General features: G+C 39.0%; 1 protein-coding gene across 3 annotated transcripts; it reads left to right on the forward strand.

Moving 5' to 3' along the window:
- Positions 1-106: 106 nt before the first annotated feature.
- ttll4 (tubulin tyrosine ligase-like family, member 4) lies at positions 107-20,962 on the forward strand. Of its 3 annotated transcripts, XM_086091695.1 has the most exons (22): positions 107-251; positions 1,781-1,833; positions 1,957-2,517; positions 3,873-4,401; positions 4,476-4,602; positions 8,099-8,178; positions 8,291-8,354; positions 11,835-11,953; positions 13,614-13,724; positions 13,807-13,883; positions 13,976-14,167; positions 14,251-14,333; positions 14,469-14,597; positions 14,687-14,809; positions 15,127-15,225; positions 16,187-16,321; positions 16,438-16,575; positions 16,662-16,758; positions 18,023-18,233; positions 18,840-18,907; positions 18,990-19,060; positions 19,133-20,962. In XM_086091695.1, exons 3-22 carry the CDS (start codon positions 2,131-2,133, stop codon positions 19,281-19,283), a joined length of 2,991 nt encoding a protein of 996 aa, XP_085947821.1. In that variant the 5' UTR covers positions 107-251; positions 1,781-1,833; positions 1,957-2,130; the 3' UTR covers positions 19,284-20,962. The 3 variants fall into 3 exon arrangements, with proteins under 3 accessions (XP_085947821.1, XP_085947820.1, XP_085947822.1); XM_086091694.1 differs by having other exon boundaries at positions 1,781-2,517; XM_086091696.1 differs by lacking the exons at positions 1,781-1,833; positions 1,957-2,517 and having other exon boundaries at positions 116-251.
- Positions 20,963-22,135: the final 1,173 nt, after the last annotated feature.

The following is a 22,135-nucleotide window of genomic DNA, read 5'->3' on the forward strand; positions in this document are numbered from 1 at the left end:
GAGGCCCTGACGTGCGTTGACGTTGGAGGCCGGCTGAGGGCGCGCCAACAAACTCGTGAACCGGAAGTCGGCAGGAATCACCACTCTTCCACCGTGATACGTCACTACCTGCCGGTGCCCGGATACTCTGGTCAATCTCCTGTCAAACCCTTGCCATGTGAAAGTGGAGCAACTCACTCCAGTCCCGGTTCTTGGGGTGGAAAGAGGAACTGCCACGCAACGTGCTGGCCTCTTTTTCTCCGTCCAAGCCGGTAGGTTTGGTATTATTTTCCCATCTTTTCTAAAAGCGTGTATTTTATCGTTGACTCTTTACAACGCGGTGGCCCTTGTTGCCATGGCGTGACGGTGATAAACACGATCGGAAGCTAGCGTCAAGTGGCTAGCTGGATGCTGATTCTGCTCTAAAAAAAAAGGAGGCACAATTGTCCGATAAATATTTACTTTTTAAATACGGTATCAAATCAATTTTAACGCATATGTATGTCACAAATAAATGTATGAGTTCCCACAAATTCACCGACGTAAACATGGGGTTACAAGTCGTCACATTTTATACTTGCTATTTGAACTTGTTCGTCTTGTGCATGGGTGGGCACACTCGGTCCTCGAGGGCCAGAGTCCTGCAGGTTTTGGATGTTTCCCTTCTCCAACACAGCTGATATATGATCAGTTCATCAGCAAGCTCTGCATAAGCTTGGTAACGATCCTGTTGATTGGAATAAGCTGCGTTGCAGCAGGTAAAGCTCCAAAACCTGCAGGACGCCGGTCCTTGAAGACCGAGTTTGCCCACCACTGGTCTTGTGCAAATTTTAATCCATCAACACTAACTATCCTTGTGTTTATTGCTATTATTGCGTGCGGTACGTCCCATTTATGTTTATGCAGATAAGACACACTCTTAGCATTATAGTGCTTTCTGTGCTTTTTAGCAACCACATGGGAAGAGCTGTTATGTGACACCCCCCCCAAAAAATTTATTTAAATAAACCAATGTCTATGAAAAGAGCCTTTAAAAAGTAGCGTTAAAATGTTGTCAATGTGTTAACAATTAAGGCATTTCTTTAAAGACTTCAAAGTGTAAGCAAAAATGGCCCAGTTTCAAACTCTAAACAATAGAATGTCCTGTGATAAATTTTTAAGAAAAATAATGAATCTTCCTCAAGTGGACTGACACCACAAGAACATGATGATTTTTCAAGCTGAATAATTATAGTTTATGAATTAATTACATTGATTAAGTATTATTTCAGAATGATAAAAAATGTTGGCTCCACATTATCCTCTTCTGCATCATGCAAATATTATACAACGTTGTATGGTCTCAAACACCTCAAAACTACATGATATGTTGATACAAAGAAGCAACCGAAACCAACATTTTTGTGGGGGTCACCCTGCAGAAACATTGAAGTGCCGCATGCAATAAGGCGATAACGGATTCATTTTACTGTACGTCATATCTAAGAATAGACAAGGAAAACCCATTTATAACCAGACAGAGCATATTTTTTTCTGAGAGGAGCTCAAACTAACTAGACCTGGTGTGATGCTATCACACAAAAATGGAGTCATGTGTAATGGCAGCACCGGGTCCATTGTTGCATTCCTACATTATGGGTGTTGTGTGTACATACATATTTAGTGAACAGAATTGTGTGTAAAATATTAGACTGAACTGTCGGGCAGATATAGATAGATAGCAATCATAGCATTTTACTTACTACACTAATTTCTTAAATGTTTTTGATAGGTTGTAACCCCCAATGTTTTATTGTTACAGTGTCCCAAGCTGTGAGGTTTTTTTTACCCTTCTGAGAGTGAGAATTGACCTGGGTATGTGCTTCCAAGCCACTTCAGGAAATAAAAAAACATTCACATCTGCCTGTGTGAGCCTGCCCGGAAGGCATCGGATGCTTCTTCACCTCCAGGAGTTACTTGGCTTTGTGCTCTTTGCAGGCATTTGAGCTTGCTTCGCAGTGATGATTGCTGTCGCTCAGCAGCAACTAGCAAGAACTTCCTTCCCAAATCAATCTAAGAAAGTCCCAGGCTCGTCCAAATTGAGCTGACGTCTCCAAAAACTTCAAGTGTCTTTTCAAAAGAGAATAATTTGTCATTGTGTCATTCGGTGCCATGCCCACCAACAAGTCCCCACCCTGGGATGGCGGTAGCCCCCAGACCTGCTGCGATGCGGCCATTTCTCCCAGCGTGTCAGTCAACATCAACCCAGTTGCGACTGCTCAAGTGCCTTTTCCTAACCAAGAGCACGCCAAACCTCCTGCCTCATCCGCTCAGGAGCAAGGGAATGTAAACAAGAGCCATTCCGCGGCCATGCCAAGTCAGTCGCTAAAATTTAACGGCATTTCAAGTGCAATTAAGTTAATGGGGGTAAAACCAGTTGGCAGCAACACCATGGACATAGGTGACCATTTTTCTTCCACCCTCAAAAGGAAAATCCTCAGCGGGCCGAGTGGCGACACCTTCCAACGAGGCCAAGGATGTCCTATGCATATGTTTGAGGTAAAAAATACCTTCCGCAAAATTGTATTTGGTACACTTGCACAATCCAATACGAGAAAATTCTGCCTTTACAAAGATCATAATGCTCATTTTTAATTGACAGTGAGAGAGATATTCACTAAGTAATGCCCCACTATCAATTGGGGTATGACCTATGCAAATAGCAAAGAAACACAAGTAATCGATGCTTCCCCTAACAAAAACTTTCAACTTTTAAACTGTTTATAACTTTACCACAAACTCTGATCCCAAAATAGTTTAATATAATTTCGAATGCATTACTCTTAAAATAGGGATGAACGATAACTATTGGACAGATAACTATTGGACTGAAATTGGGGGGGGGCATCATATTCCTCAATCCAATATCAGCAAAACTGGATAACAAGAGAAGCCACCGTCTAACGCCAGGCCCATGCTGCCTGATGTGGCACATAAATATGGCGTGGCCACCACCCATCAGTATGTTTGTTATTTTATTCCAAGCCAATGCTTCTTTGCAAACATGCTTACCAGAACTCTACAATGTTGTTGTATTGCATGTTCATGCTCTAATAGACAACAACGCGGGACATCAATTTACCGCGGACATATAGACGTCTGAACGACTACAACATTAAAAACACGACAGTGCCTTCACATAAGTTGTTGACTTAACACACAGTATCAGTGGTCTGCGAAGCTTTTGAAACCAAAATAAAATTAAGTTTGCATGGATATGTGATAGAACTTGTTTAAATTACCCATTGAAAATGTTGAATGAAATGTCAGGATGTTCCTAAAATGCACTACGTGTGAACTTAATTAGACCGCCTTTAAAAATGTTTTAATGCAAATGGAGAACTGCTCAGTATTTTAGTACTTTTCTCATAACTAGTTGTTTTCTTGTGTTTGATCCATGAATCCACCAATATATTTCCTGGCTCTCATAGAATTGGTATATAAAGGGCCTCCTCATCAAGCTCTTTGCATTTTGTCATCGTAACTCTGAGACCAAGACATCACCTCACAATTGGTCAACAGTACCATTGCAAGGCTTCTAACGGGATGTTCTGAGAGGTGGAGAAGTGGCCACTGATCTTAGGGTGTCATCAACAGTTTACAACAGAAAACAGAGAGACTGGAATAGTCACAGAAACGGCATACAAGTGATGTCTTAGAATTGTTTTGGTTGAATAATGAATCAAACATTTGTTGTGATTCGGAATTTTGCTGTTCTGTTCCTTGCTGGAGAACAGAAAACTATGCGAAAAGTACTGAGACATTGCACAACCCTAATGACTAACAGTATAGAACATAGATTGATTCAATAGATATTTCTTGTTCAAGATCTTATTTATGTTTTGTCTTCATAGCTTGAAGCTGCAGAACTTTCCTCTTCACCTTTGGTGCCTCTCATATGCATTACTCCTTGTGAACACCAAGGAGCAAAGATGGAAAAAGAAGCCTCCAGCCTTGACACCAAAGTGGAAATGAGCAAGAGCCATCCGTTGACTCATTCCAACCAGTGGACCTCAGCAGCAAAGTTCAGTCTGAAACAAAACGGCCACGCTAAATCAACTGTGGTAAACAATCCCCTTCAAATTATAAGAGTTTGTCCACCACTAGTTAGTATTAAGGCTCTAACACCACTAGCTTTGGATGCAAACAAGAAATTCCCACAAAGTACACTGGATGGAAATAGAACTGCATGTGGGAACTCTCCGCCACTAGTGAGTGTTAAGCCTCTAACACTGATAGCTTTGGATGCAAACAAGAAAATCCCAAAAAGCGCACTGGAAAGGAATAGAACGGTACGTGGGAAGCTCAGTGGTCACATACCAAATGGCCTCAATGTCAGTGCCTCACGAAAGGATCAACCCAGACCGCCGGAGGCCCTCCCAGGTAATCAGAACCAAACCAGTCTTGTAGATTTCAGACATGAGGACATCCCTCCTAACTACTGCCTCGTCCCACAGGCGCTCTGATGGGCTCTGTGACCACCAAGATCTCCGCCATCCACCTGACCAAGCAACCACAAGATGCTTGCATCATATCCACGTGCTTGTCCCCCACTCCCATTCAGTGTGAGACCACAGATGCTAGGTAAGATTGTTAGACGATTAACACTTTTTTTTTTTGTCATAGTCTGAACTTTTTCAATCTTTTATTTAACTTAAAGAATCATAGTCTGAAAATATTAGAACGAAACCCAAAATATTTTGAATGATATTAATGTTGTATAGCCCTAAGCATTGCCTCATTCATATTTCAATTAATGAGATACAGTATATGAATGAGGATTATTGATATAATCCAAAATGCATATAAACGAATGTTACAACTATAAGGGTTAGGGTTTGTAATGTGCATAATGTTCTAAAGGTATGTAGTGGAACAGGGAAATCATGATGAGTTTTTAATTAAAGGTCTCATAGTATGAAAATGCACTTTAGTGGGGTTTTCTATCAATAATATGCATCCCCGGCCTGTCTACAATCCAACCAGGTATGAAAAAAGTCCATCCGCAACTTCTTTACCTTTCTCCTCCTTAGTAAAATGTAAAAGTTAAGAAAACGGGCAGATTTAAATTTCTGTGAATTGGTGACGTCAACAAGACACGGAAGTGCACTCGACCCCGCCCCGTTGGGTTAGTGGCACCGCCTCTGGTAAAGGTTTGTCACACCCACAGAAATTTGAGAAGCTGGCTGCTTCTTTCTTTTTTTTCTTGCTCGCATACTCCGTGGAGAGCAATGGGGAAACAAGTCTTTGAGAAGACAGTGGAGTAATTTTATTTTTGAATGTGTACTGACAGCATTTCTCGAAGGACTGTTTTGTTAATGAAAGCCTTTTCAGAGCTGGATTTGCAACGACTGCAAATGTGAAAGATGCAAGTTAAACATTTTATTTTGATTTGGCCTTCATTCCTATCCTTTCAATTAGAGGTGTGACATATCATACCTTCTACTATATTACACACACATGTATTTTTTGTGCCTAAAGTGGGAGCTACATTTGTCGTGTAGGGGTTGTTTGGTTACAAGAGGTCACATATGATAAAGCAGACGGTGTTTGGATAATAATGAGGCGGTCGCATATTGTTTGGCCAAGATACAATCCGCGGTGGTTATATTGCCGTGACTGGCAACTCGCCACCTAGTTGACGTGACTTTGTGATGGTAACCGCTAACCGGCTGTTAAGTGTTCTCTACGAGACGGCTTGCACGTTGCCACTGCGCAGTGGCCTAAATGTCCACATTTTTGTTATTCATTACCGCTTGTAAATGTCTACAACTATTCACGGCAAATCAGAGACATTCACGGCAAAATAACGTTTGCAGGAGAGTTGCGGGTTAGGGCAAAATAACCACCGCCTAAACAATCGCAAACCAACGCTACAACATAGTAACGTTATGCTTCTTTTTCTTCTGGTAAAATTAAAATAGTTCTCAAGTGTGTAAAAGACATGTCTGGTTCAAATTGGTACGGTTGTACTGGTGCAGCTATTTACATAAGTGACATTCCCTTAAAAACGGCCTGTATTGAACAGAGCGCTTTTTTTTGTGCTGATTTAGTGACAGCAAATCTATTAGTCAATTTTGATGAATGCATGTCACAGACATGTCTTTTACACATTTGAGAACTATTTTAGTATGTTGAAAAGTTGAACAATATGAGACCTTTAACTCATTCACTCCCAGCCATTTTCACAGAAGCAATCCCCTTCACTCCTGGCTGTTTTACTTGATTTTGACAGATTTTGCAAGGCCCACAGAATATTGTGATGTGTTGCTATAAAAACATGAAACCTACCAAAAAGAAAGATTAAAGTCTCTTCTTTCATCAGGAAAAAAACTCTTGTTTCCGTTCTGCAGCAATTAGCATTAGAATATAGCTAAGTTTCATCATTATTCCCAAATCTATTTAGAATTCTAAGCAGAGGCGATTCTAGGGTCAGAGCTTTAGGGGTGCTATAAAGATGTTTGGAGGTGCTTAGGTGGTTCAAAGAGCGGGTGGTTTGGGGTTGTGATAGGTCGCTTGTTGTGGTTTTGGGGTACTTCCCGCTCCAAAAACGCATGGGAAGTCGGTGAGTAAACCAAATGTAATAAAAGTTATGCAAACGAGAAGGACTTAAAATATAAACATATCCCAACCCTAATTTATGGGGAATGGTACTTTTTTTTAATACAACAGATCCTCAACACATACGCATTGACAGTACAGTATGAGTATGCATGTTTCTGCAGTAAACCAGTTAGCCACAGTTTACAGTGAGAATTAACAAAAAAATTACCTTTGACTTGTGTTCGAAATGTTTTTAGAAATGGAACACACAACATATAAAATATATGAACAGATATTAACTTAACACATGATGTTTATTTTTTGACTATATATTACTTGTCTGTACTGTTATAAAAAAAACATACACATCAAACAAGAAATGCGCTTGAATCTACTAAATAATATTAATAATGCATGTACAAGTCTGTGTATGGGTAAAGTGCAGACATATATAAAACATTAACAAAACAAATGGACTTTATCACTAGTCTTTCTCTGCCTTTTTACACCTTGTCTTTAATACAAATACTTCAAAATTTAGCTTTTGTTTGTTGAAAAACAATCTTATGTCCATTACTCACTCCACGAGGCTACTTTTTTCTGTGTGCGCCACACAACACACACGTTAGTAAGTTTCCCTCATTAGGAACTTTGGAAGTAGCAACATGATTGAGGAGCAATAAAGCAGACAAGTAATGAAAATAATGTGTTGGTGTTGAGTAGTAGAAAGTAAAAAACTTTTCACATATCCTGGTGTAAGTAAGAAACACTTAATTTCACTCGACTAGACAGACATACTCCGTGAATGGACTGGGGAGGACGACGCGCTTCGCTCGTCTGCAGGAGAGCAGGGGTCGAGGTGGATCAAACCATTTTAAATCAAATGGGGGGTCTACTGTAATTTTATTGTTTAAATATTTATTTTAAACTCTATGATTTATATATATATATTATAGCTATAAGTTTCTAGCTTGTTAAAAAGAACACACAGTAAAATATATCTCTATATATGAAAAATTTTGGGGGTGCTATTGTTCACTTTGGGGATGCTGAAGCACCCCCCAAAATGGGCTAAATACGCATCTGATTTTGAGTAATTGAGGGGTTTTTTCAACAAGTCGTCCCTGGTTAATTTCCTATGCGCTGCTGCCACTTGCTGGCCGTTTGTGTAATAAAACTACAATTTCTTCAACCGTTCTTTGCAGTTGAGAGACTGCATCAAAGCCTTCTGTATGCTCTAGCATCAAAAAACTTATAAATACGTCTTAGGGACACTTAAAACATTTAAAATAGAATGTATTTACGTTTTTGGGAGCAAATTAGTTAACATTTGTGTAGGATCTTTCAACCAGTGTTTGCGTTTGTTGCTGTTATGCTACTCTATCCAGAAATAACTCAGGTTTCTAAATGACAAAAATACATCTAGCTGTTGCTTTGGCACTGCATTATATCCTGCTAATGTATTCTCACGTGAGTAGGGATTTTTATTTTATTTTTTATACTCTTAAGTCAGAAATAAGATATGTGTGTCTTCCAGTTCAGAATGTGACATGCAGGTGGATGGCGGCTGTGAGGAGGAGCTGCCTTACGAATTGGAGACCGCCTGCAGTGATGATGGTAAGGTTGTCCAAGTACAAATGCTTGTGATGAAAGTGCTTGTCAATTCCCACAGAGCGCTGTCACATCGCCTAATATCTGCGGGCTCATTTTCAATTTGATTTTTTTCCAGATTGTTCAGAGTCGTCCTATGTCAACAGTACTTCCTCCACTCCATTGCTAGTGCATCTGTCTGGGTAAATCTTCCTGTTCCGCGTATACACATACACACAAATTCTGAATTTACTACGTCATGATAAAACCATGTTGGCGCAACAGTCCTCTTAGCTCTGTAATGATCTTAGATTTTGACATAGATATTAGTAGAAATAGAACTAATAGTTTTGGTAGGTTATGTTTAACTTCAACTGATCCAGAAAAAAAAGAATGGTATGAACTATTTTCACTAACATATCACACAGTCATGGGTCGAAGGTAATGCAATAGTCATTGAAAAGCAAAATAATAATTATAAGTAAACACTAAATCCAAACAATATAAAAGCAAATCAAACAAACGTGTAGTTGTGAAAGTCGTAACAAATCAGGAGGTGTATAACTTTCGCTAAAGATAAAGTTTCCATGTAGTCTAACTAACTCTAACAATTAAACTGCCATACAACTACTTAAAAAAAAAAAGATGTAAAATATTTTGAAGCATCCATTTATTATCCGTGCCACTTATCCTCAACAGGGTCACAGGCTTGCTGGAGTATATCCCAGCTGTCTTTGGGCGGCATGCGGGGTTCACCCTGGACTTGTTAACAGCCAATTGCAGAACGTCTAAGCAATAAATTGTTATTGTTAACCATATTGTTCTGAGCAGCCAGGACAGAGGTGTGACATGTGCCGGTATTGTTTCCCATGTCACAATAGCACCTATTTCCAATATCATGCATTTCTGTCTTTGCATCACACAAAAAAAGCTAAATAAGAACTCTCAACAGTCACAATATGTGCTAAGTTCTTGGAGGGAGTGAGGGAGCGAGCAAGTTGTTGCTAGTTGTTTTTCTGGAATAGTTATCCCATCAAATATTTATTTAGAAATCATTACATATCTTTTTTTCTTAGATGCAGTTTACAAAACAAGTCACTTTCAGCTAAACAACTGAAGTTTACATTCACTAAATAAAATGAAACTCACTGTCTAACATTAAATCAGACTCAACTTTTCATGTTTTATGTCTCTTACAAAAATAATTTCAATTTGCTAAATTCCAGAACAATGAGAAGAACAGTTTTTGTATTTAATAGACAATAGTGTTAAATCCACTCAAAATAATTAACTCATAATCTGTTCCAGAAATGGCCACTGTTGTGTACTGGCGCTGTGGCATGCAATCGACAGAGACCGGTGCACGTATTTCTGTAATGGGTGTTTTTAGGCCACAAAAATATACTTCAATTTAACGAACATTTGGCTTTCACAGAGGACTCCTCCACTTTAATTACACTGTTAAATCGAGTTTTTTCTGAACTTTCTTCAAAGTCAAAATTTTACATACAGTATTAACTAACTTCATCTGATTATATTAGGTGTTTGGAAGTTCCTTTACACATTGTCTGTTTTTGATATAGTATCGCCCTGAGGCTAAGGGATCGAAGGTCATAGGAATTCAATGTTTGTTTAAAGGCCTTGCCGCTTACCTGAAGTGATTTCTCCAGATTCTCAGAACCATTTGATGATATTATGGACCATAGATGATGCAATCCCTAAATTCCTTGCAGTTGTACGTTGAGGAACACTGTCCTTTAGGGGTGTTTAAAAAAATAAATTCGGCGATATTATAGCGCGCAATTCTCGAATCGATTCAATATGAGGCCGAATCGATGTTTAAACAAATTTTTAATGGAAATATTCAACAAAACGTCTTACTTAGGTTTAGGGTTAACACATAAAGCATGGAAGAATGTTATATTAATGGAACATCAAGCCTTAATATTTTATTTCAATGCTGTTCAAACATGAAAAAGATTGCAGCAGATTGTTTTTTAAATTACAGTGGCTCACAGTTATAAGCCTGAAGTTTCAGATAAATAAATACATTTTCATACAAATCTTACAGTGTAGATGTACCAGTTTACTGATTAGTATATTCTAAATTTGAGAATTTTTTTTGCAATAATCAACTTATAGATTCGTATCGGAATCGATTCGTGACCTATGAATCGTGATACGGATCGAATCGCCAGGTACTAGGCAATTCACACCCCTACTGTCCTTAAACTGTTCGACGATTTTCTAATGCACTTGTTCACAAAGATTTGAAGCTCGCCCCATCTTTGTTTGTGAATGACTGAGCAATTCAGGGAAGCTTCTTATAATCAATGTTGGCACCCACCCGTACCGAATTAGCCAGTTCACCCGTGGGATGTTCCAAACAGGTGTTTGATAAGCATTCCTCAATTTTCTCAGTCATTTTACCACCTATGACATCTTTTTTTGGAATGTGTTGCTGCCATAAAAGTCAAAGTCAATGATTATTTGCTAAAAACAATAATTTATCAGTTTGAACATTAAATATCTTGTCTTTGTAGTGTCGTCAAATTAATATAGGTTGAGCACGACCTGCAAATCATTGTTCTGTTTTTATTTATGTTTAACACAACGTCCCACCTTCATTGGAATTGGGGTTGTAAAATTATGACTTTGAAGAAAGTACTGGTAATGACAAATTGGCTAAATAATAAAAAATTGTGATTCTCTCATTATTCTCCCATTTAACAAATATAACTAATATTGGTCATCCTAATTTACCTACAATAGGAAAATTGTAGTCTTACTTTTCATTTCAGACAGTGAGGAACAAGCTAGTATTCAATAAAAAAAAATATTTACATGGGCTGCAATTCACTGGCCATGAGGTAAATTCCTGATTAAGAATGTCTGTGACATGTAAAACTGTCAAACAACTTGATCCTTTTATGAGTTATGGTGTGGTTGTTGAACTGACACCTGGTTCTAGTGTCTAATTGGCGCCTCCCCCTTGAATGACATAAAGCATACATCCATCAGTTCCTATGTCCATTCTCTGCACAGGCATTGTTAGAAGAGACTGAAAGCAGCAGAGTGCGGTGGAAAGCTCTGTAGCATTGTGCACCACATTGTTGTCGTGCAACTGTACAAGTGTCCACCAAGCACTCGTAGGTACTTCTCCGCGAAATGGATCACCCGCCATTGTTGGCTTTATGTGGGCTTTTAGGTCACCTGCAAGCCCCTGCACTTGCCTGAGAGTTGTAGCTCATGTAGGTATAGTAAACGTACGTTAGTTGACTCAAGAGCGGGAAGCGAAGATTCACTCATCGTCCAGCCACCTGTTCTTTTCACTTCACCTACTATATGACTGTCATGTAAGTGCTTCTTATTTTTATTTCTCCAGATGCCGCATATTAGTGTTATGTTGGGATTCCATTTTGGAAATAATTAAGATTTTGATACCCGCAATGGCGTAATGTATTTATTTGTTGACAAATACGCTCACTGCCCACATTAGGTAAACTCAGTGAAATCCAATACAACTATGTGTGTATCAAAAAAGAAAAAATCAGCTTAATAATGACACTTTGCGTCTGTTTGTGTGTGTGTGTTTTCGTTATTTGTCAGAGGAACCAAATACGGTACTCTTCATATTGTAAAAAAAAAATGAAATTTTTAGAATTTTCTTCTCTATGTTTCAGTGTTGAAGAGCCCATGTCGTTGGAGGTGGAGGACAATCAGGAGAAAAAACCACCTCTAGTTCCCAGCCTATTCCCACTCATCCCTCCCACACTCTATTTCAGTACTGCCAATGAACAAGGTATGCATACACACACACACGCGCTTCTTGCTGTCAATAAAAAGCTCCCTCATTCTCCTTGCTGTGAGATGATACCTGAGACTTAAATGTCCCACTATTACCCCCACCACTTAAAGCGCTGCATATGTCACTGATTTAAGGGTATGATTTCTACTCTAATAGACACTGTCCCATTTAGTCTGCACTAGTTGGTCAAAACGTGTAGTAACCTTTAATTATGGCAATTCATATGATTGTTAATACATGGAAAGTAACCCTCATGTCTTGTCTGATTTTACTACACTTTCCACTTTTCAAGATTTTAGTTTTTTTCCCCTTTTACTGCTTAAAGTTTTTAACTAATACCAGTTGTCATCATTCATTTGTGTAAATTATTCATTAACCTTTATTTATTTAACCCTTCAAATTCCAGCGTGTTTGCGTAATGTGCACGTTGGACAACAACCTCAAAATTTACTTTTTCATATATTATTAGTGCAACCTTTTTTTCCTAATTGCTATCAGTACAAGGCTTTCTACGTGCCAGCTGAGGAAGCTTCAATTTCCATAACTAAGACTATCTGTGTTTCTTAAACTCAAAATTGTGTCATTCATTTGCCCCATTATAGTGCAGTAAACCATAAAATGCCTCTCTCTGAAGCTAAGTGTATTATCATGAAGTTGTTCCCTTGCCCAAAAATTTATATATAATGTACCTGTAACCTGGTTGGAAAAAAAAAAAAAAGTTCAAATGTTGATTTAAGAATAAAACCAATTTACCAAAAATATTTATGATTTAATATAGTAAATAAATAGTAAGAAAAAAAAAAAAAATTCATGGGCCACAATTGAGCCAAAAGATGCAGTTTTGATGTACAGTGCATCTGGGAAGTATTCACAACCCTTCACCCTTTATGCATTTTGAGAGAGAAGTTCCTACAACAGATCACAGTGCATGTCAGCGCACAAACCAAGCATGAAGTTAAAGGAATTGTCTGTAGACCTCCCAGAAAAGTTTTGTCTTGGCACAAATCTGTGGAAGGGTACAGAAATATTTCTGCCACTTTGTATGTTCAAATGAGCACAGTGGCCTCCATGATCTGTAAATGAGAGAATTTCCAAACCACTAGGACTCTTCTTAGAGCTGGACACCCGTCTAAATTGAGCAATCTGGGGAGAAGGGCCTTAGGTCAAGGATATAATTTTTATATTGATACATCGCCCACCCCTACTCTAAACTGAAGAGAACGCTTGAAGCGATAGTAGTTATTACAAAAAACGGCCAGCAGGTGGCAGCAGAGTATGAGATCAACCAGGGCCATGTTACAAGTTGCAACAAGCTGTTATAAACAGATTTGTGAATAAGGATGAAATTTGGCTATATTCTAATGCTAATTGTAACAAACGGAAACCTATAGAAATATACTTTTTTTTCCTGATAAAAGAAGAGACTAATCTTTTTTTTGGTTCGTTCCATGTTTTTATAGCAATAGATTAAAATATTCTGTGGGCTTTGCAAAATTTGTGAAAATCTAGAAAACAGCCGGGATCGAAGGGGGTTGCTTCATTGAAAATGGCTGGGAGTGAATGAGTTAATGTTTCGTAGAGTAACTCGACTTATTTGTTGTGACTTAATAAATTTTCTCTTCATGTTAGTCATTTTTATTTTGTTGTCTTGCAGTTGAAATGCTGCCTGAAGAGCAAACACGACTTTTAAAGTGGAAGATTAGCACTGTCACGCCTAATGTTGTGAAAAACGCCATCGCCAGGTCGCACTTCGTACACACCAAGAGTAGGTTGCGTCAAGTATTTTTTTGTGTATTTTTTTTTTTTACAAAATCAAAGTACTTACAATTGAGTGCCACATCTTTTAGAAAGCCACGACTGGTTGGGCTGCTGGGGCCACCACATGAAGTCTTTTTGTTTCAAGACTCTCCTAGAGCACCAGAAAGTGAGAATGTGATGCTGCTTGAAATAATTCAATCTGACTAAAATGTTGTTTTGCCTCTAAACTCCATTGTGACCCTTTTTGGCACTTTGTAGTTGAACCACTTCCCCGGAACATTCCAGATTGGCAGGAAGGACCGACTGTGGAAGAATCTGTCCAAGATGCATCATCGCTTCGGCAAACAGGAGTTCAACTTTTTCCCACGCACCTTTGTCCTTCCTAATGACATCCTGCAACTACGCAAGGCCTGGAAGGAAGGGTCCAGACAGAAGTGGATCATCAAGCCTGTAAATTCACGTTGCATAACTTTATCCAGATTTGCGCCCACAAATGTCGAAATTTTTTAACAGGATTGATCATTTCCCAACAGCCTGCCTCGGCCAGAGGAGTGGGAATCCAGGTCATTCACAAATGGAGCCAGATGCCGCGCAGGAAGTCACTTCTGGTCCAGAAGTAAGAAGTTATGAAATAGATTGTATTGACAAAAGTCTTGGCATACTTCTCTTGATCAATTATTTCAGGCTTTGCACCTCCACTTCATTTAGGTGCCTCTCAAAAGAGGATAAACTTTGTGTGTGTGTGTGTCAGGTATCTCCACAAGCCCTACCTCATCACTGGTAACAAGTTTGACCTACGCATCTACGTCTATGTGACAAGCTACGACCCACTCAGAATATACATCTTCTCAGATGGACTGGTCCGCTTTGCTAGCTGCAAGTCAGTGTTCACCAACCATTTACCATAGTGACATTAAATGTGCGGCAGGTGACTAATCATTTCATCTTGGATGTTCTCTTCCTCTGCAGATATTCGCCCTCCATGAAGACGCTGAGTAACAAGTTCATGCATCTGACCAACTACAGCGTCAACAAGAAAAATTCAGAGTACCAGGCCAACAGCGATGACAAAGCCTGCCAGGGACACAAATGGTAAGACAAAATAGCGGTGGAGTTGAAGTCACATCAGCACCGTGTAACTCACTTTTTGGAAAATTTAAGTAATGGTTTACTTAGTTCTACTTTTACTAGTACTAGGGGGGGGGGGGTGCACTGTTAACTAGTCATAAAAAGTTATTTGATTTTTGTGTGTACTTAATTGCAGAACTTCTCAACCATTTCTATGCCTGCAAAAATGTGTTTTTGTTTGCATTTAAAAAAAATAATACTCTGTAGAGAGAAAAAAATAAGAGTTTGAATAATTCCTGTATATGTTTGGAAATAGCCTGAGTACACTTGCATGTTTTCAGGGCTGTGAAGGCCTTGTGGCACTATCTTGGCTCCAGGGGAGTAAACACCACCTTGATTTGGGAGAAGATTAAAGACATCGTCATCAAAACAATAATTGCGTAAGACAATGTTTTTTGTTTGTTTGTTGTTGTTCTACTGCAATTGCTCGTACTACTCTTGTCTGCAATACGGACCCCCACCCCCTCTCCAAATCACACCTCTGCAGCTACATGTTCAATCTTTCCATGTATTATACGCACCCGAGAATTGCTGCTCTCCTTGCTCAAAAATTGAAGTATTATTGACATGGTAATTTTAATATTATTGGGGGAAGTCATGGTTGAGATCAAGTCTTCTCCTCTGGTCACACGTTATTTCATAAAAAGAAGAATGGAAAGTCCATCATATGCATCAATGTTTTCGAAGCTGACGAAGGCGAGAGCATTGTAAAAATAGCAATGTCATCAAAAAAAAAAATACTTACCTGAAGAATACTTCTTGCCTTATGGGGTTAAAAAAAAATGGCATCAAATGAGACGTGTTTTGTTTTTATTTTATTTTTAGAAAGCCCACATTGCTTGAGATATTTTTAGTCATTGTTTGATTCATTGAGGCCGTTTTCTGAGTTTCAGTGAGCAATTTTTAAAAGCACTTTGATCCAAGCGGCAGTGACATCAATGTGTTTTTGTTCACTTCTTGTGATGTTTTTATTAACCGTTGGTGTCATGTCAAACTATGCAGTTATGGATAGCCTGTATTCCCACATGTTTTGTGTTGATGCCAATCAATTGGAATACTCGTCCGTCTGTGTTCTAACACACCTTCTGTACCTTGTCAGTCTTCAAATTGAACCCACTGGAGATATCATATTCCCCTCTTTTTCTTTTTTTTTATCTTTCTCTAATTCTTCTATACAATGTGACTTATTTTTTCATTTCCCTTGTTTAATGCAGCCCCTCTACTTTTTTTAAATGATATATTTGGTATGCATATTATACATGAGAAATGACGTTACTTTAAAGATAATGAATATGCCGGACTTTGAAAGCGACTTCCTGTCTCTCGCATATGTGTCATCAGGTCTGAGCCATACGTGAACTCTCTGCTCAAGATGCATGTGCGTACACCTTACAGCTGCCACGAGCTGTTTGGCTTTGATATCATGCTAGATGAAAACCTGAAACCTTGGATCCTAGAGGTCAACATTTCGCCCAGGTAACACACACACACACACACACACACACACGATACCATTGGCTATACAAACTGCGCTCAATTTTCGTCAACAATTAACCAAGCTCCTGAAAAAAAAAATTGTTTCCGCCATGCAGCCTCCATTCCAACACAGCACTGGATGCTTCTGTCAAGGGCCAAATGGTCCGAGACCTCTTGAACCTGGCAGGCTTTCGTATTCCTCATCGAGAGGATGTTGTCACCTCCAATGGAAGCACCTCCAGCTCCGACAGCAGGTATGAGGAAGGGACGTGCTGCAACAGATACGTGTACATTGAAATGTCTACTGATAGGTTTTTTTCCCCTCTGTGTGTGTACGCAGTCTGTGCGGTGCAAGCAAGGAGACGACCAATCTGGAGATCTCAGTCGACGAGAAGGTGAAACGGGCCTTTTACCTCAAGCATCGTTTCGCTGACCAGGTATACAACCACTCTTAGTATTACATGACATCAAGGAAAGGAAAAACAACTCTTCTCAATCCACTTGTTTACCAAAGCACACAACCTTAACTAACTCGGGGTGGGAACGATAATTGTTTGTTTTTTTGATGCATCAATCATCGTAGTGGGAAATATAAATCTTTTTGCTCTTCCTTGAGTGCTGCAATTGTTTTTAAAAAGTACCAGTGTTTTACATGGACTAAATGTAAGCCAATGTAATGATGCATCAGAATCGAATCAAATCGTAGGCCTCTAAATCGGAATCAAGGTACCCATAGATTCCCACCCCTATCATTAGGGATAGACCCATTATCGGCCGGGTCGATTATCCGTGCCGACATTTAACATTTTGGCGAATATCAGCATCGGCCATTTTTTCAAATCTGCAGAATGATAAAGGTCGTATCTCTGAGCGGCAAATATTTGCGAACTTAGTGAAATTTGTGTTTTTTTCAGGGTTCGTAGAATGTTGCTAAAGGTTGCAAAGATGCTCACAGACAGTTTTTACTTGTAACAAAGAGGTTTTCTTGTAACGAAGACATTTTTAACATGTTTTGACTGTTTGCGAACATCTTTTGAAACAAACTAACAAGAACTCAAAATGTTCTATGTTCGCAAGCACAGATCATTTTAAAACTGGGTTAATTTCATGGAACTTTTTATGTATTTATTTATTTATTTGAAATTTCACTTAACTTTATAAGAGATGCTGCTTTTTGCTTTTGTTAAAATTAAAATAAGTGAAAGTTTCACATTTCAGTCATGAAAAAATTTGGAAAAACTATACTACAGACTAAATAATAATAATAATAAACTATTTACTATAGAAAAGTATTTTGTTAGAATGTTTAAGCAAAGCTGTCTATTTGCTGTATTTTAAATTAAAAGAAAAACACGTTGAAAATGTGAAAAGTTGTTTTAACGAACATGCTTAATTTTGTTTATGCTAATATATTTTTTATTTTACTGCAAAAGAACATCGGCTCCAAATATCAATTATCAGCTCATTGACTAGGGACAAGACAACCATTGCTTCCTAGGGTTAACTTCACAATAAAAGATGACAACGACATCAACGTCTACAAAAAGATAGCAGAAGCTGTTTCCCTTGAAAAGAGCTAAGAAAATATTTACAAAAATGTGAGTGGTTTACTCACTTTTGTGAAATACTGTACGGTATTTTATGGACTGGTAGATGCCTAATGTAGCAGCCTATGACTGTTTTCTTTCTTTCTTCAATCAGGCCATCCAGGCAACAGTGTTAGATGTTTTGACTCCCAACGATGTCCGCGTGCTCGCTGAGAGCGAAGACGAGTTGAGCCGCCGCGGAGGCTTTGAGCGCATTTTCCCATCGCCGTCATCATCCAGATACCTGCGATTCTTTGAGTCTCCGCGCTACTTCAACATTTTGGTGGGCCAGTGGGAGCACAAGTACTGGAACGACAGGACTAAAGGTTTGTCAGTGTATTGTACGACCACCACCAATGGTGGAAGGTTTGTTTTTGTAATTTAATTACTCAAAACTTAGTAATTGGTTGCAGGGTTGTTATGCCATTATCATGAAATATTGGAGGGAATTTTAAGTACCATTTTAACACATACAATTGTAATTGTAGTTAACCGTTGTAAATAGAAAGCTACTAAAACGATTGCAGATTTGGCATCCTTATTGATTTACCTTTCCAATACCTGTTTTCAAATCAAATTAAGTTAAATCAAGCTTTATTTATATAGCACATTTCATACATAAAAATTCAGCGCCCGCTCCCTCCCAACGAGCACGCCTGCGCTCACGCACGCACACACACACACACACACACACACACAACCTAAAGAACTATGGTTAAAAAGGACATGGCGGGGCACAGGGAAACTATGTGTGGAGAAATACCTAATGGGAGCTCATCCATACTGCGAGGGATGATTAGGACTGGACTAGGCCCTGCAAATGCTACTAACGCCACCGACAAGACACAAGTGTTCAAACCTCAGAAGAGGCTTAAACTTGACTTAGTTGTCACATGTTGAATGATTTGTTGTCGATGTCATGGTCTATGCAGGTGTCAATCTCCTCAGGCCTTTGTGTCAGAAAGGAGTCCATCTTGGTAGCAATGACCCCGCTCACATGGTAAGAAGCATGATCATTTTGATCTCTATAAACATCCAATAAATTTCAAATGCTTGAGCTCTGTGTTTGTTTGTCCACCTAGTGGTCCAAGTGTAGGAACGTCTCCAAATTTGAACACCACAAATTAGCACCAGGCAGCCCTTCGAAATCCAGGTGTGCACGCATGTTGTTAATGTCTTGAAACACACTCGTCTTAATTGGGATGTAACTGCTGTCATCTTCCAGGGTGGTGGTCGTCCATCAGCACCAGCTGGATCACATGGACGTGGACGAAGGCTCAGACGGGGATGCCTTTGATCCCAGTCCGCCCGCTTCGCAAAGTCCCGGATCCAGTGCCTGCAGCAGCACCTGTGCCAGTCCTCAGCTCAGTTTGTGAGGTCTCCTCGCACCCGCAACTCCATGCTCAGGGTCTTCTACTGCCTCCTCCTAATGTCCTCACCGGGGGTTCATAAAGAACAAGATCCAATCTCGGAATTCAGACCATGCGATTTTGACAGGATACGATACGCACATGAAAAAAATCCACATTGTGCATAGTTTCTGGCCAAGAGCAGAGGTTCTGAATGGGCCACATGCAGCCCGCTATAGTATTTGATCTGACAATTCAAAAAAAAAAAACACATACATTTATGTTAATTTATTATTATTATTATCCTGATTTTTGTTTTACAGAGTTTTGCCACACAACTTTTGAAGTGTTTAAAAGCGCCTTAAGACAAAATGTTTGAGTACATCACTTGGACTACATTGGCAACCACATGCTTGTTGGAGTGACGAGTAACAGTTGACCTTCAGCTTTTAGCGACGATACAAAATGCCGTCTATTGAATGGATGGATCTTGCAACTGCATGTTCCGATTCCAACTGCTCCGTTTGTGTTATTTGGAGTAAATGTTTACATTTGAAGTGATTTCCTGACACTTAAGAGGGTTGGCATCAAATCCAGACTTGCCCCCGGCTGGTTCCTGCAGAAGTGGCCTTTACGACTGAACTGTTGCTACGTTTAATAAGAGTCCGCAACTATAAACCCTGGAAACTTTTAAAATGATCATTCCTGTTTGTTAATGGGATTTTGATGAGTGTTGAATGGACAGTCTATGACTGTGACACTTTATGGACATTGGTTGCTCTTGGAACGCGACGCGGGACGTTTATGAACCACCTCAACTCTTGTTGCTTTTGGACGCTGCTGTAACAGGAAGGCCATTATTGGCTGGCCATTTGGGTTCTAGTTTCTTGTCTGTATACTCAAAGTACAGTATCTAAGTTTCATAAAGCCACAAGCATTTACCCATACAGTAAGAAGCTGTTCAATTCTGGTGTGAACCGGATAAAGGTGCTAATATAGAAATACATGTTTGCCCTTTTATTGACAATAATTGTAGCATCCACCCCAAGAGTCACAATGGCACCACCGGTCCATAAAGCAGGAAGTAATCTGATTGCTAACAAACAGATGGGCAAACAACGGTCACAAATGTTTATTAATTAATTTGTCTGTGTTGGATGTCTGCATTCAACAGGTGCATAATTTACGTGCTGTACATGCACACAGGTCTTCATAGCATGGTGGCGCTGTCAAACACAAGCATGCACATGAATTTTTGTTGGACAATAAAACAACAAATCTAATGGTAACATAAGATTTTTGCACAGTGCAAATTTTACAAGGCCTTGCACCATTTGTGTCTGCATGAAGAGCCTTTACTGGATTAGCTATTCAATCTACCTCTCAAATTGAACACTTTTCTCTACTTTCAAACGCAAGGTAAACCATATATATATAAACCTTGGAACCTAATTTGTCAACACTTCCAAATTATTGCACAATTTCGTCTGACTCTTTCAACGCAGTGCCACTGATGGCATTTAAATAGCCGCTTTAAAAAAAAAATCATGTTGATTGAGAAAAAACTATTTGTTCCTAACATAAATGAGGTGTAATATATCTGAGATTGTAATATTTTTTACTAACATGACAAATGTAGCATTTCTTAAGGGCTTGAAAATGTTGCTCAGGATAACACTTTCAAAATAAAAGTTACACTTAAAGTAGCTGTGTGTGGGTCTATTCTTTTCTTTTTCTTTTCTTTTTTTTATAGCACTTTTGCAGTTAATTTTTACGATTGTTGGAGTCGTCCAGTGTAAAGTACTGACCACATTGAGTGTGGGCTGCTCAGCGTTTGCAGCAGGACATGGTTGTAAACTATTTATATCTCGGCTTCTCACTCTTGAGTAGCTGGCCTGTTTAGATAACCACATGTATTAATAGTAAGATACTAGAAAACAGCTGTCCTTTCCTTCTGCTAACTGTATGCGACATTAACCTCCAGTAAGCTAATGTTTTTTTGTCGGATTAAGGTTTTGGGGTCATTTCTTATTTGACTCTATTTAAACTGCAGGGGAATTGTAAGGCATTTTATGAACCCCAATTCCAGTCAAGTTGGGACTTTGCCATTAGTTGCAACCCCTGTATTTCAATACACTACAAAGACAAGATAGTTGATTTTCATACTGGTAAACGCTCTTATGAGAGGAGGCAAATATTTACAGATTTTTTTTATTTGATGCCTGCATCATGTTCCCTCCAAAAAGCTGGGACAGGAGTATGTCTCCCTTTGAACAACACTCACTTTGTGTTTAGGAACTGAGAACACTAATTGTTAAATAATTTCCTGTTCTTGCTTGATGTACAACTTCAGATGGTCAACAGTGCAGCCTCCATTCTTTTATTATGCTGTTGTAACACAGAATGTGGTTTGGCTTTGTCTTGGTGAAATAAGCAGCGATGTCCCTGAAAAAGACATTAACGCAACTCATACCGTCATAGATGAATATTGTGCTCAGAACAACCCAAATCGTGCTTTTCCTCTATGGAGGACCAAAACAACTAAAATTAAAAATAAATTAATTAATAGGGGTGGTGTCTCAATCCTGTTACTACATCTCCTCTAGCCTCGCGATCCACAAAGTGACAGCGAACTAACGTTACATGCGGTATATCTGGTCACGGCATGTTTTTTAAAAATATATATTTTAAATAAATTTTCTTGAAAACTACTTGGGTGGTGGCCAGTTTACTTGGGTGGCCCGCCCAAGTATTAACATGGTGTGGTAAAAAACACTGTTACATGCAGAGATTTCTCTCAATCCATTCCTTACAATGGAACTTTGAGAAACGTTCTTAAATTATTGGACTGTTTGTTCGTTCACAAAATGGTGAACCTC

This window comes from Leptonotus elevatus, chromosome 12, assembly GCF_054856555.1.
Source record: "Leptonotus elevatus isolate MCC_2025b chromosome 12, RoL_Lele_1.0, whole genome shotgun sequence".
NCBI classification, from domain to species: domain Eukaryota; kingdom Metazoa; phylum Chordata; class Actinopteri; order Syngnathiformes; family Syngnathidae; genus Leptonotus; species Leptonotus elevatus.

What these genes read in the sequence shown, in the direction of transcription:
- ttll4 (XM_086091694.1), top strand. Translation starts at nt 2,131, where the DNA reads ATGCCCACCAACAAGTCCCCACCCTGGGATGGCGGTAGCCCCCAGACC. An exon ending in TGTGAGACCACAGATGCTAG is followed by an intron (nt 4,603 to 8,098) that starts GTAAGATTGTTA and finishes TGTGTCTTCCAG; the next exon opens with TTCAGAATGTGACATGCAGG. An exon ending in GCAATGACCCCGCTCACATG is followed by an intron (nt 18,908 to 18,989) that starts GTAAGAAGCATG and finishes TTGTCCACCTAG; the next exon opens with TGGTCCAAGTGTAGGAACGT.